The sequence below is a fragment of the Rhinolophus sinicus genome, linkage group LG13, assembly GCF_036562045.2.
Source record: "Rhinolophus sinicus isolate RSC01 linkage group LG13, ASM3656204v1, whole genome shotgun sequence".
Classification (NCBI taxonomy): Eukaryota; Metazoa; Chordata; class Mammalia; order Chiroptera; family Rhinolophidae; genus Rhinolophus; species Rhinolophus sinicus.
In genome coordinates, this window is record NC_133762.1 from 52860580 (window position 1) to 52878940 (window position 18361).

The following is an 18361-nucleotide window of genomic DNA, read 5'->3' on the forward strand; positions in this document are numbered from 1 at the left end:
AATAGTATATATGTATATATGTATATGTGTATACAGAGGGTGCCAAAAAAATGTATACACATTTTAAAAAAGAAAAACTGTATTAAAATTGTAATACTCAATCTTTCATATTAACTCTGTATATATACCGATATCAAAAGATGAATACAAGACGTTTGACCTTTGCAATTACAAGACGTACTGAAAGTGGTTACGGTCAGCATCCAGTCAATTCTGATTGTGGCAAACTACTGCTTGAGCAATATTGACCAAAGTGTCCAGTTGTATACATTTTTTTGGCACTCCCAGTATATACTTTATTTTACTATAATATGAGACCAGGTCTTATATAGTATAATATAATATAATACCAGGTCTTATATTAATTTTTGCTCCAAAAGATGCATTAGAGCTGATGGTCCAGCTAGGTCTTCTTTTTGGGGAAATGGTATATGTATTATACCAGTATATATATTACATATATACTAAAAGATTTATTATAAATAATTGGCTATACAATTATGAAAGCTGACAAGACCCAAAATCTGCAATTGGCAATGTGGAGACTTAGGAGATCCAATAACATAATTTCAGTAGGAATCTGAAGGCCTAAGAACCAGGAGAGCCAACCAACAGTGTAGTTTCAGTCCAAATACCTTCAGGCTTAAGCCCCAGGAAGAGCCATTGTTTCAGTTTGAGTCCAAAGGTGGGAAAAATCCGATGTCTCAGCACAAAGGTTGTCTGACAGGAGTTTCTTCTTACTGATGGGAGGGTCACCTTTAAACTGATTGAATGAGGCCCATCTACATAAGGGAAGGCAATTTGGTTTACTCAGTCTATTGATTAATTGTTAATTTCAAACAGAAACATCCTTACGGACACACCCAGGAAAATGTTTGGCAAATGTCTGGGCACCCCATGACCCAGTCATGTTGATACATAAAATTAACCATCATTCCCAGCAAGGGTGATCCAGCCAGAACAGATCACTTTATCCTTAGTTCCTCCTAGAATTTCGCTCTTCTCTCATTCATAGCTAGTTTTATTTCCTTAAAAGCATCTTGACTACTCATTTCCATGTGTTTTCACAGCCACTTTTCGCTCTGCTGGAGTGCAGTTTTCCTTGTCTGAGTTTGAGTTCCCCCAGAAGCAGACCTGAAACAAAAATTCAAGTGGAAGTCATTTATTAGGGAGATGATCCCAGGAAACATCAGGGGAGTGGGGAAGTGAGACAGGGAAGTGAAGGTAAGCAGTAAGGTTAAATTATAAGCCCATTACCACTGGACAACTGGGGTTCATTTCCATAGTTGGGAAGGGAGAGACTCTGGGAGACAGTGTAGAACATGCTTCTGAATTAGCCCACCTGAGAAGCAAGGGAGCTGGAGTACTTATATGCAAATCCTGTCAGTCATTTATGAAAGGATGCACTCTGAGTGGGGGTGATAAATTCTCTGATATTTCTTGAGTGGCCTCAAGCAACCCAGAGAAAACGCAAGGACTGGTGGCTGGGTATTAGGCTGGCAAACACTGAAGTGTCAAGAAGCAAGGGAGTGTAGGCAGGGCACCCACATCTGCTGGCCATCTACTGCAGCCTTTCTTCTTCCCTAGCTAATTCTCACCCTGTAGGATTCAGCTTAAGCCTCACCTCCTTTAGAAAACCTTCACAGACCTTTTCTCTTACTTAGCTTCCCCTTTCTGTTTCCCCGACAGAACCTTTGCTTATCTACATCAGAGAATCTGTTACTTCCTGTTCTGATTGTTGTTTTACTTTTCCATATCACCCATTTCTTTGTGAGCTATTTGAACAAGCAATTATCAACCTTTATCTTCAGGACCTTGCAAAGTTCTGGCACATGGTGCGGGTCAATAAATGTAGTAAAAGTAGTATAATAATGGCATCATAACACTAGCAGCTATTTATTGAATACTCATACTGTATAAGCATTTTACATGTATTACCAACTCTAGAGGCACTGTGATGATCTCTGTTTTCCAGATGAGGAAGCTGACGTATAGGTTTACAAGATTATACAGCTATATATAAATAGCAAACCCTAGCAGTCTGATTCCAGAGCTTGTACATACACTTAACCACTATAAAAATAAATGAGTGAAATGAATGAATGAATGAAAATACCAAGTGATCCTTCAACACATGCGGGTCATTTTGGGGGTCATACTATCAGTACAGTCTATAAAATCCAAATATCTGCTCTAATGTCACATTTTCTAAGAACCCTTCCAAATAGCCCAACGGGAAGCATCTATCCCTCCTCTGACACCTTTTGTAATGGCACTGACTACTCACTACCAGATGTTATCTGCATGTCTTAGTATCCTTACTAATGATAAATTTCTAGACAACTGTTTAAGAGTCTGATTCACCCTGGTGTTTTCTACTTCCCCAAACACAAAGCCTTGCACACAGTAGGTTAACAATGAGCATTTGCCAGATGGACTAAAGGGTATATGGGTGACAAGCAAAGAGATCTTGGGCTCTTCCTTTATCCTCTTCCTTTCTCTTTCCCTAGAAATTGTGGAAACTCTTTTTCACCCCATTCTGAGATTCTAGAGAGTCCATTGTCAGAGAGATTTTAGATGGTGTTTGGAATACAATTCTGTTTAAATATACCATGTTTTCCCCAAAATAAGACCTAGCTGGACAATCAGCTCTAATGTGTCTTTCGGAGCAAAAATTAATATAAGACCCAGTATTATATTATATTACATTACATTACATTACATTACATTACATTACATTACATTACATTACATTACATTACATTATATTATATTATACCTAGTCTTATAGTAAAATAAGACTGGGTCTTATATTAACTTTTGCTCCAAAAGATGCATTAGAGCTGATTGTCTGGCTAGGTCTTATTTTGGGGGGAACACAGTATTAAGACCAGGAAAGAATCTGTGAGGAATTTGCTTTGTACATTTTGATAAACATTTAGTTAGAAAATTGTATTCTAGGTATCCTTCCTCCTCAAATTGCATTTATAGGACGAATGAAAGAAAGAAATTGTGTAGACAATCACTAATGTTTTTAACTTATTTGAATGGAGGGAATTTTACTTCTTTAAAAGTTAACTTTGCCATGAAGAATTCCTTTTCTAAAATCTCAAATTAAATTTATTTTCCATTTCCACTGACCAATATATCTCTAAGCATTGTTTATAATTAACACTAAGAAGAGTGCCAGATTCAATAAATTTGTCTAAGTTATGACTAAATTATAAACACATCCAGGAGGAAGTTGTAAAGCTGTACCGAGTCCCTAAAGTTTTCAAACCATCATATAGATACATGATGTCCTAATATGTAGGTGTGACAGAGGAAATAACAAAAACTTAATTCAGTGGAAATTTCCTTAATGAGTCTAGTGTAAACTTAATTACATTAGGTGCCAGGGAACACAAAGGAACAGAAGACATGGTCTTTATCTTTGCTGAATTTATGATCTAGAGATGAGTGTACAGAAGACAGATATGCTAATAAGTAGTAGACTGTGGGATTTGATGGTAACAATAGCTAATATTCAGCATTTAATGCTGTTTCAATAGCTGTCCTAGTGCTTTATGTGGCATTATCTCATCTAATCCTTGCAACTCTATATAGGAAGCAGTATTATTATCCCACTTTATAGCTGATGAACCTGAAACTAAAGGTTAGGTAACTTCTCCAAGATCATATGCTTAATAAATGGGTAGAAGAGCCAGTATGAAGACCTAAACCCAAAGGTCCTTAAAGTTCATACTCAGATAACAGTAAAAATAAGGTACAACAAAGAGAACATGATTTATCCTTCAAACTTGGGTTGAGCAGATGTCATGGAGCTTCAAATTAGCCTTAAAGGATGGGTGTGAATAGAAATGGAAAACATCATTGCTTCCAAGACTGAAGCAGGTAGAGGAGGCTGAAGGAGCCCTTGAGAAAATAGAGAAGAGTGTTGTCACACATGTAGGTGGTAGCATGAGTGGAACAGGGTTGGTAAAACTGAGAAAAGTAGTTGGAAACAGATATGTTGGCCTTGAGTATGACCCAAAAAAGTGTAGAATTTTCTCATTAGACAAAGCAGAGACACTGATAGGTTGTGAACCAGATCAAAGCTGTATTTTAAGATTGATCTGGTAGCTACATAAAAATGGAATTGGAGTCAGGAGTGGGAAGAAGAGGGGACCAGTTAGGAAAACACAATATAGGTAAGGAAAATGGCACTAGTAGTCTGAATTTGGGTTGCAATATGAGAGCAGAGAAGAGGAAACATGGAGACAGACAGGGTTTGGCACCGCCTGGATATGAGGAATATTTAAGGAGAAGAGATGACAACATGTCAAAAGTTCAAAAAAGCAAATATCATCCATAGTGCAGAGGAAACACATGTCCTTGTCCAGTTAAAGCAGTTGCACTAGGACATGAGATGAGGGGAGTTAAATGGGAATAGGGTGGGGACACTTCAAAGCACGTTGTTAAAGGTTTGGATTTGCATGTGTAGCAAACTAGCATTTTTCATGGTGCAGGGATTGGTTATTATGTTGATCTACAACCAAATATTGATGCCCTTTGTTCTCAGGTACTTGAGCTAAGCAAACATATCTTTAATAAAAATGTGGCATTCAAATTTTTATTTTTATTTTTATTTTTAGGAATTGAAATGACATATGTGTCTATGCCTAACTTTTGTAACAAAAATTATGCATATATAGCTTGTTATAAATGTATAATATTTTTAAAGGAAATATAAACCCTCGATGTTAAATTGTGCTCTAATGTATATACTTTCTCCTAATTTAGCATGATAATATAAGACAATAAAAATGCATGCCATGATTTATCACTCTTTTTTCTTACTAAATTTTATTTTTCTTTGATTTTTTTATTAGTCATATTGGAGAATTCAGGTGTTTGTAGCTTCCATATGAATTTTTATTGGTTGCTTTCTATTTTTTAATAGATGATAACGAAGAAGAAGATGTTGACATGAAAGAAGACGCAGGTATTAAATTTATAATTTTGTCCTTAGAGGAAGGGCAAGGATCCTTTTTGTTGCTTATGCACACTTCATATTTTTAAAGAACAGACAAAATAAGGTTAATAAAATAGAAATGTATCCCCAAGTCATAAAATAAAGAAGTAGTTGTGCTAACTCTTATGGCTAATACGGTTAGTGCATTTAAACATTAAACTTGACACTGAGCTTCTTGACAGCTAAGGTAAAAATGAAATATGATGTTGTAACCAGTAGAGTCGTGTAACAAATCACCCCCAAAACTTAGTGGCTAAAACACCCACTTCTTATGCTCATATATTCAGTGAGTCAAGAATTCAGACAAAATACAGCAAAAGTGATTTGATCACCCTGTTCCACAAGGCCTGAGGCCTAAGCAGGAAGACTCAACATCTAGGGACTGGAATCATTTGAAGATTTGCCCACTCACATGTTTGGCTGGTGATTGAAACTGGTTATCAACTGAAACCTTATCTCGGGCAGTCCTTAGCTGGGGCAGTGTTCTGAATCACCTACGCACGACCTGCTTATGTGACGTGGGCTTCCTCACAGCATGGCGTCCAGGTTCCAAAGTGGTTTCTCTAGAGAGAGTGAGTGAGCCAGAGGGAGCTGAGCCCTTTATGTGATTAGCATCACTTTTATCCAACTCTGTTCTTTGAAACAGTCAATCAAGCCCACCCAGACTTGGTGAAGAGAAAATAGACTCAATCTCCTGATGGGGATCAGGGGGGTCTGCAAAGTATATAGGACCTGAAATGTTACTGTGACTATTTTTGGAAAATACACTTTGTACATGTGATATATTGCTCATACTATCAGAAATTAAGATGCCTGCCAACTCCTCAAGAAAGACCAGTGTTTGGTGAGAGAAATCTAGTGGCTAAAAGCATAGACTCTGGACTAAGGTAACCACTCAATATGTGCCTGATAATTAATGCATGCATCAATAGGCCTGAATTCAATCCTAACTCCATCACGTATTGACTTTGGGCAAGAGTTTTTTTCTCTGTAACCCTCAGTTTACACCTCTGGGGGCAATAACTCACCGTATATGTAGTCTTGTTTGGGGAATTAAATTATATCAAACCTGAAATGTTTCTTGGTCCATAGTAAACACTTACTAAATTATTGTTTCTTTCTCTCTCATTCTAACAGATATTGGAAGGGTATAAGACTTAATTCTATGGCATAAGAGTTCCATATTCTCCATTTTAGCAACTACACTACTCTAGGAAGGAAATGGGATCAGGTTTCAAAATGCAAATGGATATCTTAAAGGTCCTCATTTTGCATAACATCCTATTCAATGTCAGAACTCCCTACAAACCACTGTCAACCTCAGTCTGAGCCGCTCCATTAACAGGGAACTCTTTAAATTCTGAGGGAACCAATCTCATTAGGTGAGGTTTAGTTAAAATTGTCCTTCTCCTTGTTAAAAGTTAAATCTCTCTCCCTCTCCTGACCTCTCACTGTCTTTGTGGAGAAATAACACTAGTTCCTTTTCTTCATAACAGTTCATTGGAACACTGATCACAGCTATTATCTACTCTTCTTCAGTCTGAACATGTCTGATTCCTAAAGTTCCTTTGGTCTCCCCAGGTCAATGGATCCAGAGGACATGAGAAGTAGAGGGAGGATCTAAAAGTCAGGAGCAGGGATGACGGAGGTGGAAGAGGGATGCTAACAAGAGCTATCAGTTCCCTGTCTGTATTTCCTTGATACTCACTGTTGCTTTGCAATACCGACAGCTTTCTAAGGAAAGTTCTGGTGATTCTCAGATGAGTGCTTTTTGCTGGTGATGAAAGCAAACTCATAATACCAGGAAATTAATTTCTCTGGAGCATCCTTTAACCACTGATGGATCAGTTCTCCTGCAGGACACATTGGAGGCATACTCTATTCCAGCACTGTTCATTAGAAATACAATGTGAACCTCAAATGTGAGCCTTAAAAAAAAAAAAAAAAAAAATGTGAGCCTTATGTATAATCTCAGATTTTCTAGTAGTCACATTGAAAAATGTAAAAAGAAACTATTAATCTAATGTATGTAAAACATTATCATTTCAACATATAAACAATATAAAAATTATGTCAGATATTTTACTTTTTTCATACTAAGTTTTTGAAATTTGTGTTTTGCATTCATATCTCCATTCAGACTAGCCACATTTTAAGTACTCATGGGAAATATGTGGTACTGGACAGCAAGATTCTATATCATTGCCCAGAAGTCCCCAGTATAATTGAGCCCTAATTGTCCACAGTTGAACTTGCTCGTTAGCTTACCCAGTGTTGGCTGCTTTCCCTTTGTTGTCGCACTTCCCTACTCCCTTCTGGTGCTTCCTGAGTTAATCTCTCAAATTAAATACTAACATTCAAACCTTTGTCTCAGTGTCTACTTCTGAGACAATCTGAGCTAAGACAAGAACTGTGCTAGCCTTTTGCAAAACATAAAGCCCAAGACAAAATTTCAATTAAAATGTCAATTCCTATACCCATGTAGGACGTCTCATTATTTAAAAGAACCATATGTTGAAAAAAGACTTTAATTGGTCACCCCATCTTGGATTACATTCCATGAATTTAATGTTAATATTTGCTATCCTCAGATAACCTGCTCACATGAAGTATCCTTGGAAAATCCTCCAGCTTTGGGGAGTACTGCCTTTTCAGCTAGCCAACACAGGACCTTATCTTGCTAAGGATCATTTGCCTAAATGCCATAAGCACACATTTCTAGACAAAGGGAGTTAACTTCTTAAGGAAATGCAGTTAGCTATCCAAACCACTGAGTGATTTTAAGGGAATCATTATTAATGCTAATGCAGGACCCACAAGGTTGGAGTCAGCACTTGAAGTTTGGGGGTTTTAATTGGATCAGCATTTCTGATTTTAGTTCTATCAAGCTTCCTTGGGGTTTTTTCTCTATCAGCTGGATGCAGCTGTTCAAGTCACACTCAATGGCCAAGGTTGCTGTCACTCAGGCAGAATGGGCTTGGGAAGCTGCTCTCCATTTTCTATTATCTGAGTACTGAAATCATGGGGGATTTCTATGCTGGATTGTTCCATCATGCACCAGCTGGCCTTGCCAGACATTGGTAAGCAGTCTGGCTTTGGTTCCCATCTCACACTTAGGCAATTTGGTCTTCAAGACAGATCTGAACTAGCCTCTCAAAACCATTAACTCTTGCCTTCCCTCTGCCTTGCATCACATCTTCTCACAGAAGTAGAAATGCTGGAGGGATTTTTAAGAATGCAGTTGACAATAGTGAATGGCTACTTGGGTGAATCAACCAGCAAAAAAATGCTAGTGAATGATAGTGTATAATAATTTGAATATCAAAAACCACTGAGGTGTTAGTAAACTGACTCTCTGGGTGGAAGGACTCCCAGTTTGAAGAGTTTGCAGATTTCTTTGGTTTAAATACACCTACCATTGTGTTGTTCAACCTACCAAACATGAGGTCAATGGATGTCAGAGTTGAGAGCGATAGGTACAATCAGGTGATACAAGCTGCCTCAAGTCAGCCCCAGCACCTCTGCTGAGTCCTGTTTTAATTGCGTCTGTACCTTGTGCCAATCACTCAAATACATGAACTCATTTAAGATGTGCAACAACTCTAGGAGGCAGGGACAATATTATCTGAGGCTTAAGAGAGATTAATTCCTTGCTTAAATAACAGAGGCAGAATCTAGATGTGTCTGATCCCAAAGCTCATATTCTTAACTCTTGTGCTCCTGTCTCCAGACTGTAATGGAAAGTAAAGGCAGAGACATCTCAGGTTGTGTTAAACAAGGTCATCGTCAAGGTGAGGCTCTGCCCCAATGGCAGTTGGTAGAAACAGACTGGCTTAAATGCCTGGGATTCCTTTAAGTCCTTTAATCAGTTTCTTTATCCCTAGCATAGTAAATGTCTCCCGATATCCTTTCATTTCCAAGAACATGAAGTGTTGAAATGGGCCCCAATATGAACCAGCAGGAACAGAAATTCAACAGCCACCTATGGCAGCTCAACCACATGAAAGCCAGGAGCATAGCTGAGTTCCTTAGAAGGCAAAACCATGCTCATGGCAAAAATCCAGGTTTCCATCTCTGCCAGAAACAGAGGCAACATGGATAATGAGATACACTGTCAAGGAGAAGCATAGGGTGCTTTTAAGGAATGTTCCTTTAGCTTCCCCAGGCCACAAGGAAGAGTTGTTCCTGATGAGCCACTAGGAGAAACCTGAGCGTAGAAGCCATATGTATCAGTAACTTTCATTTGAGTGCCACCATGGGTTACATGAAATGATGCTGTACTTACATCATAGATGACTCTTCATAATTGACATGTATCCATGCCCACAGACTACCCAAGGAGTATCCTACAACTTTTTAAAAAATGAAGTACTAGTACTTTGGGGGTAAATATCTCAAAATGTGGGCAAATATATGTCTTTTTAAAACTCAACCATTCCCCTAGAATTCCTATACAGGTAGGAAATCAATAATTAAGAATGTTTTTCAGGAAATGCTGGTTTGTAGATGAATTCCCAGCATTGGAAAAGCTACTCTTGGTCCATTTGCAGACGATGTATTTCAGAGACATGGTAGGGTTAAAGTCTTAGAAATTTCCCAAGGAGATTGCAAATGTTACTCTGCCCATTTTACAAATCCCTTTGAGGCCAGCATCTGTACTCAGTGAGTTCTTCCAAGAATCTCATGTCTGTTTTTGCTGAACCCATTCTGAAGGGTCAACATCCATCTGACAGAAATTTAGGGGACTTGCAAATGTAGTCATTGGCAAAAATTTTCCCCTTGGCTATGGTAATGACCTGACATGTACAGACTTGCAACCACAGTAAGCCTAAACTGATGCCCCAAAACCTTTGTGGTCCATAATGCCAATACTCTTAATAGCAAATCTAGCAGATGCATTTTGTGTTCTCTTCCTTTTTTAATAAATGGAAAAAGAAAAATGAGTTGCCATAGCTCTGTCATGTAATTTAGAATCCTGGCATAAGGTGACAGCTGCTAAGAGAGTGAGAATTAGGCACAGACACCATTATATCTGGGCTTTAAAGAAAGGCCTGGTGAAGGGGGAATAAAACAGAATTTGAAATGAAATTCTCAATTCACTCTAGGTACCAGGGATACAAAAAAGATTAGGAAAGATAAATGCCCTTTTCTCATGGAATTTATATTCTCAGGTGTGGGGTAGAGGACAGAGACATACAATAAAGAAATGAACAAAAGGACAAGATAATTTCAGATACACAAAGTGATGTGTTCAAGAGAGATTTCCTTTGCAGGGACCCATCAGATTAGGTGGTCAAGGTAGGCCTTTCTTGGGAGCTGAATTTGATCGGAGATTAAAAAGTGAGAAGGGGGTAGACGTATGAATATAAGCAGAGGTTGTGGAGAAGAGCAGAAAGTGCAAAGATTTTGAGGCCGGAATCAGCCTAATAGTGAATGAAGAACACCAAGGGAATGAAGTCAAAGAGCAAGTGGGAGATGAAGCTAGAGCAGTAGGTGGAGCCCCAAATGTGTTGTTGTGGTCCATGAAACTGGATTTGGATCTTATTCTAAGAGCTATTTCATTTTAAAATAGGTGAGCAACATGATCTGGTTTGTGTTTAAAAGGTAACTCTGGCTACTATATGGAGAATAGATTTCAGGGAGATTAAGAAGCTACAATTTAGAATTCAAAAGGTTATTATAGTAACCCAGGTAGGAGATGCTGCTGGTTGGCACTAAGATGATGATTGCAAAGGATGAGCACAGCAGATGAGCATGGGATATATTCTGGAGCAGAACTGATAGGACTTATGATAGAAGTTATGGTTGCTTTACTGGAAAGGTGAATGAAGACAAATAGTAAGTATTTTATCTCAGTTTGGGGGTTAAATTCCTGTGGAACACTATAGAGAGAACAGGTTTGCAGACATCAAGAGGATGGCATCCTTTTGATTGAAAATGCAATTTTAAGGATGAACTTAGACAATGATAACTGTCAATTAATCCATGCAGTTTTAAATTCTCCAGAAGAAAAAATAATTTGACATCGCCTTATGGAGAATTTTTAATTAAAAAAAAAAAAAAGCACATGAGAATTCACATTTTTATTTCACATTAATGGTGGCAAAAAAAAATCTTTAAGCTTGAACTTCAAGTTCATTTTTATTGGAGAATCACAGCTATTTTGGCTTGGCCATGTTGACAGATGAATCTGCAATTAGGCTTCATTGTATGTGTGGTTTATTAAGGAAAAAAAAAACTATTTTTAAACTAACATGATGTTGAACCCCACTAGTAAATATTTAAATAAAAATGTTTTAAATCTTTGTACTTTCAGAAGGCTTAGAGCCAAAAGGCCTCTCTCCACCCCCCAAGAAAAGCAAAGCAAAGAAGTCAGAATGTTCAAAAGATTCTAGCGAAGGTAAGCCCTGTTCCTCCTTTCTTTAAAAATTATGCCAGGAAAAGAAATTTCTCTTTAATTTTTGAATTATGTGTATCAGTGGAGGTGAATATTTGAATATCATGTTCAGATATTTCTAAGGATTCAAAAATCACAAAACAATTTTTTTTTCCTTTCCTAATATGTTTACTCTCCCCTGAATGTCAGGACAAAAAAATCAAATTTGAATTTAATTTGTTAAGGTAAAACCAAATTTTAAAAATTTTCTCAGTGTGATGTATTTTCCGTTTCTGCTAAATATGGAGGTATGGATAGTGCTTACAAGTTAGGTGTTCTGAAATCATGTAAGGATGAAGGTTGAGATCTATCATTTGTTTTTCTCATGAACACATTCTGAATCTAGAATCAAACCTCAGCCATGGATGCTGGAAATGTTTTCTGTTGTTAGTGTTCTCTTCCATTTTCTAGAAGCCAAAGTATTTTTTTTTCATTTATGCATTGAATGGCAGATCCAATTGGGCTCAGTTTTATAAAGAAATGGCTGTCTCTGTTTTATAACACCAGTACCACTTACAAGATATTCAGTTTTTTCTTTTGAATGTAGATGAGGCATTTTTTTTAAGTAAACCTCCAACCTAAGAGTGTGCATCAACTTCTCAAAGGGGAATGCGTTTGCACCTCCTACTTTCTATCTTGGAGCCCCACTTCACCCACTGTGAAATGGAGAGTATAGTAATACTGAGGGTGTCAGTTTGGGTCTTCCAGGATGAAGATACCAAGATGGAGTAGAAGAGCAGGGAATTTACAGGGGGAAAGTGTGTGGAGGATAAAAGGGGACAAGAGCAGGAGAAAGAAGAGAAGAAAGGAAGATTAGCTAGGAAGAGCCTCAGTCTGCAGTGCAGTCAGACAGTCTAGGGAGGTCCAGAGAAAGGTTTGGGCATCAGAGGAGCCATGCATTGGGCGGAAAAGGCTGAACTCTAGGATCCCCTTCCCCCTGCTAGTTCACTGGCTGCAATCAGCTTGGGGAGAAAGTGGCCTTGCCACGAACATTATCCTGCATTGAATCCCAAAAGTGTGGGCACTGGAAGCTGTCAGCTAACTTCATTCCCAGTAGCAGGTTATCTCTTGAAGGGAGAGCTTGAGCAGCTCACCTCCATAACAGCACAGTATCTGTTTGAGTGTCAGGGTTCTGAATAATAAGTAATGACACTGCTGTCATCTTCATCCAGTTCAGAACCAATTGCAAAGGCAAAGCTCTGAGAGAGTTTGAAATACAAAAAATATATAGCTTTATTACTAATGAGGTAAGACCACAGTATCTGGTTGCCCTGCCAACAGATAGGCTTCCTAATGCTGGGTTTCACTCCTGAATATGAAAGACAACTTCTATCCCTTCAGTATCAAGTACTGGTGTCCTTGGTATCTTTTGCTGCCTGGAAAGAGTCTGCCCTGGTCAGCTTATTTTATAGAGAACAGACCAGGACATGCCCTCTTTAGAGATTCAAGATGGAACTGTTTCCTCTACCAGGCTCATCATAAATGAGGGGATGAGGAGAAGGCAGCAATAAGTGGTCTCTGCCCTCTGGGTGAGGAGTGAGGGTTAAACATTTCCAACTAATAATAAATAATAGAAACGGTATGTATAAAGTACCTAGCATAGGTCTGGCTTTCTATTAGTAATGGCTGTGATAATTACTACCCTCATCAGGACCTTGATAGGGTACGCACTGTCCTAATTCACTGAAATGTGCTTGAAAGTTCAGAATCATTCAAAGAACACTTAGAACCATGGAGAAGGCAACAGCTCTGACTGGCCCACATGCTAAGCTTTGTTAGTATCTGATTGATAAAGTAGTCAAGGCTTCCACTTTCTGCTATAATTAGGTTATTTCCTGGACAATTCTTAAGTCCATGATTGGAAAATGGATTAGAGGCAAAACAACAATTGACTTTTTCCTGGAGAGGCTCTGCCTCACTGAGTGATTGCCATTAAACGCACAACCTACGTCAAAGGTTGTTCTCTGTAGCCTGAATCTCTTGTCATTTCCATGTATCACATGGTCGGCCATAAAATGTTGCAGTTATGTCATCTTTAACTAAAAAGGGAGTTCTTCCTAGTTATTCCTTCAAATGTGTGAAAACTTCTTTTACTTTCTAAATAATTTGCTTGTTTAGGCACATCATTCCATAATCCAAATATGACTAAATAATATGGCTTCACTTCACCCAAATACATGGTCTCAGAACCTGCTCTGAGTCACAAAAATAAAATCACTATGAACTTGTTATCAATTTCATTCTCTCTGCGGCAATATGGTGAAATGTAAACGTTAGTCACTCTATAGGAACATGGGAATTGTGTGTTTGTTCCTAAGAGGCCTTCAAAGACAAAGGAGAAAAAATTGCTGGGGAAAAAAAGAGAGACAGGGAGTGTAATCTGACGTGCCTGTGGTAGATGGTTCTATGATAGGGCACACATTATTTATCAATGAAAACATAAACCCTGCCCTGAATTCATGTGTTGTACTATTGGATACGTGTCACTTTCTCTCATGATTCAAAGAGATATATATTCCTACTGGATATGCAAATGGATATTGTATCACTAGGTAGAGGGGTAATGTGGATCATGACTCTTCTCTGTAGTCTTGCCATTTTAGAGTTATCAATCCTTTTTCCTACTTAATCATCTCTCCAATTTTTTTTAAATATTTTTATTTATAGATTACTCAGCTTAACTCCCCATAACTTAGGCTCATCACACTTTTCTTGTACCTTTGGGTCCCTGCCCTGCTTCCAACCCCAATTGTTGAGGTACTAACGATTACCTCAACTTACCTTATAATATATATTCTCAGATAGGATCATAGAGTGGAGCTAAACACAAACTCACCTAGATTTTCCAGTATATAAAGCCATAATAGCCATATTTAGATCCAGAAAAAGAATTTTGAGAGCATATAGTCAAATTTTCTCATTCTGCAGAATTTTTTGAGAGTACAGACTGCAAATGGTTCTTTAACTTGCCCAAGTCCGTGCAGTTTGAGTACGTCAGAATCTCTCTCTTTTTTTTTTTCAAGAAAATACACAGCTTTTCTAATCCTTTTCCCTTTCCCCCCTTTAAATATTAGAACTAGTTTTATTGAAGGGGGAAAATGTTGCCATCATTGCAGGCTTGAATAAAAGCAATATTACTTTGGAAATATTTTGCTGAAGTATTGAACATCAAAATACAAAGTCAAATGTTTAATTCATTTACTTGCAATTTTATACTGTGGACTTTTGGATATAGAATTTTATTCTCATTACTTTGATTACAATTTTATGAACCACAGTGTACTTTGATTTGACCCACAGCAGCCTATAATGAAAGGATTCGTAATTTCCGATCCCTTATTAATTGGCTAGCATTTAATATAAATGATAATGCTATCTATGAACCAGCAAAATCATAGGCAGAATTCTCTGAAAGAAGCGTGGTTTATACTAGTTCTATCAATTCCAACTCCCAATAATTCCAGAGAGGTTTGTTTGTTTGTTTTTCCTTACAAAAAATCATTGAAAGAATATTTTAGAAAACAGCACTTTTAATAAAACATGCTTGTCTCACAGTTTCCTCCAGCCTTCAGCAGTAAATCGTCTAGAAGTTCCTTTAGTGAAAGACTTTCAGATTTTGTTTGTCTAAAAATGTTATTATTTTGCCTTTTTTCTTTTGCTTTTTTTTTCTAAAGGCAGTTTTGCTGGGTAAAAATTTGAGGTTGATGGTTGTTTTCCTGCAATATTTTAAAGTCTTATCAATTCTGTAGTTGTAAAGAAGTAACCTCTCATCCTAATTATTGTTTCTTTTTAGGTTATCTATCTTTTCTTTCTGGCTTTGTAGACAATCTATTCTTTATCTTTGGTATTTCTGTGTCACTATGATGAACCTGAGTGTGGATTCCTCTTTATTCTTCTTTCGGTTTGCTTTGTTTGCTGGATATGTGAACGGGCACTTTTTATTAGTTCTGCAAAATTCTCACATTATTGCCTCACCAAATATACTTTTCCACTACCTCTTATTCTTTCTTTCTTTGTCCTTCGTGACTCTTAATGTACATTTTTTATGTCTCTGTCTCCATCTGGTTAATTTTTTTCAAGTCTTTCATTCAATTTGCTAATTTTCTATTCATCTTGAACCAGATGTTTAACCCTTCTCCGAGTTTTTCATTTTAATTATTAAAGTTTTTATTTTTAAAAGTTTTACTTGGTCCTTTTTAAAATCTACATGGTCATTTTTTATTTGACACATAAAATATCTTTTAAAATAATCTGTATCTGAAATTTCAATATCTCCAATCTATGTAAATCAAATCTGTAGTTTATTGTTTCTGCAGACTCATTGTTATTCCCTTGTATATTTTGTCTTTTTGGTTTTCATTTTTCTTCAGAAAAAAAAATTTTCCTGTTCTTTAAAGATTTTTTTAAATGTATTTTTTATTAGTTTCAGGTGTACAAAGCCATGTAATCATGAGATGTTTAAACTCCTCACAAAGTGGTAACCCATCAACCCCCAAGCTACTATCCCTCTAACATCATTACAGTACCATCAACTATATTCCCTATGTTGTACTCCACATTCCTTGATTACATATACATATATATTTAGTTATAGTTGACATTCAATATTATTCTGTTTCAGCTTCAGGTGTATAGCACATTGGTCAGGCATCTACAGTCTATGATGTGATCCCCCTGATAAGTTCAGTGCCCATCTGGCACCTTACATGATCTTTACAACATTGTTGATTATATTCCCCATACTGTATTAACTATGAATTTGTATTTCTTATTGCCTTCATTTTTTTCACCCTGCCCCCAACCCTATTCCCATCTGTCACCCTGATAGATTCACTGCCTATCTGGCACCATACCTTGTTATTTCAATATTGTTGACTATATTTCTTATGCTATACTCTACATCCCCATGACTCCTCTATAACAACCAATTTGTACTTCTTAATCCCTTCCCCTTTCACCCATCCTTAACCCCCCTCCTATCTTAAAGAAGTCCCTCTAAGATTCCTTGTAATACTGGTTTGGTGGCAATGAATTCCTTCAGCTTTTTCTTGTCTGGCAAGCTCCTTATCTGTCCTTCAATTCTAAATCACAGCCTTGCTGAGTAGAGTAATCTTGGTTGTATGTTATTGCTTTTCATCACTTGGAATATTTTCTGCCACTCCCTTCTTGCCTGCAAAGTTTCTGTTGAGAAATCAACTGACAGTCTTATGCGGGGTCCCTTGTAGGAAACTAATTGCTTTTCTCTTGCTGATTTTAAGATTCTCTCTTTGTATTTAACCTTTGGCTTTTTTTTTTAAAATTTATTGGGGTGACAATTATTAGTAAAATTACATAGATTTCAGGTGTACAATTCTGTATTACATCATCCATAAATCCCATTGTGTGTTCACCACCCAGAGTCAGTTCTCCTTCCATCACCATATATTTGATCCCCCTTACCCTCATCTCCCACCCCACCCCCCCGTAACCTTTGGCATTTTAATTATGATGTGTCTTGGTGTTGGCCTCTTTGGGTTTGTCTTGTTTGGGACTCTCTGCTTTCTGGGCTTGTATGTCTATTTCCATCACTAAGTTAGGGAACTTTTTGTTATTATTTCTCCAAATAGGTTTTCAATTCCTTGCTCTTTCTCTTCTCCTTCTGGTACCCCTATAATGCAATGTTGGTATGCTTGATGTTGTCCCAGAGGCCCCGTAAACTCTCCTCAATTTTTTGGATTCTTTTTTTCTCTTTGCTGTTTTGGTTGGGTGTTTTCTTCTACATTATCTTCTACATCGCTAGTTGGATCCTCTGCTTCATCTAATCTACTGTTGATTCCCTGTAATAATTCTTCATTTCTATTATTGCATCCTTTATTTCTGACTTGTTCTTTTTTTTATGGTTTTCATCTCCATTTTTATGCTTCCTATCTCTCTGTTGAAGTTCTCTCTGAGATCATTGAGCATTCTTAAAACCAGTGTTTTGAACTCTGCATCTGATAGATTGCTTATCTCCATTTCACTTAGTTCTTTTTCTGGAGCTTTGTTGCATTTTTTATTTTTTGGTGGGGACATGTTTCTTTGTCTCCCCATTTTGGCTGCCTCCCTGTGTTTGTTTCTATGTACTAGGTAGGGCTGCTATGTCTTCCAGTCTCAGTAGAGTGGCCTTATGTAGTAGATGTGCTGTGGGGTTTAATGACACAGCCTTTCTGGTCACCTGAGCCATGTGCTCCAGGTTTGTCCCTTCTGTGGGTTGTGTGTGCCCTCATCTTATAGTTGAGTTTTGGTTGATAATTGTACATCAGTGGGAGGGACTGACCTTTGGGCTCACTTGTTGTGAGGACTGACCTTGACTACAGTAGAACAGTGGTTGTGCAGGGGCTGACCCTATGGAGCAGGATCTGCCTCTGCAGGACTCTGGCATCTGCCCAATCTGTCCCTTGGGTGTGTTATACTTGGAGGTAGCTGGGTGAAGCTCCAGCTCGTTTTGGAGCTGGCCACTGGGGGTGCCAGTCCCAGGACCACCTTGGAGGGATCCTATGTAGGTCTACTTCAGCCCCAGCCTATGTCCCACCCAGGACCACCCAGCAGGAGCCAGAAAGAAAGCTGCAGATGGCTGCCACCTGTGCTGTGTTTGGAAGTGCCTTGAAAGGCCAAGCCCCAAACAAAGTCCGGCTGCCACTAGTGCTGGCTTAGGGCTTCTCAACCAAAGGTACAGGACATGCTCAAAGCCAGACGCTGCTTGTCTGGGTTCTGTGAACCTTTGAGAGACCCTAAGAAAGTCTACAGCATGAGCCAAGGCAGGCAGTCTGCTCAAAAAGCAAACACTACAAGCAGCCTGTGTGTGTCCGAAAGTTGAGTGGGGCCACTTCTGGAACCACCAGGGTGAACCAACACAGAGATGCAGAAATGGCGGCCAACTGTGTTTGCATGCC

At 38.1% G+C, this 18361-nt stretch overlaps 1 protein-coding gene across 4 annotated transcripts in view; it reads left to right on the top strand.

Moving 5' to 3' along the window:
- Positions 1 to 18361, top strand: part of MACROD2 (mono-ADP ribosylhydrolase 2) — a 2106080-nt gene that overhangs the window by 1934662 nt on the left and 153057 nt on the right. For all 4 annotated transcript variants that reach the window (XM_074317443.1, XM_074317442.1, XM_074317444.1 and 1 more), the window contains exons 10-11: positions 4943 to 4984; positions 11331 to 11414. In XM_074317443.1, coding sequence (XP_074173544.1) covers positions 4943 to 4984; positions 11331 to 11414 — 126 coding nt within the window. The remainder of the gene's footprint in view (positions 1 to 4942; positions 4985 to 11330; positions 11415 to 18361) is intronic.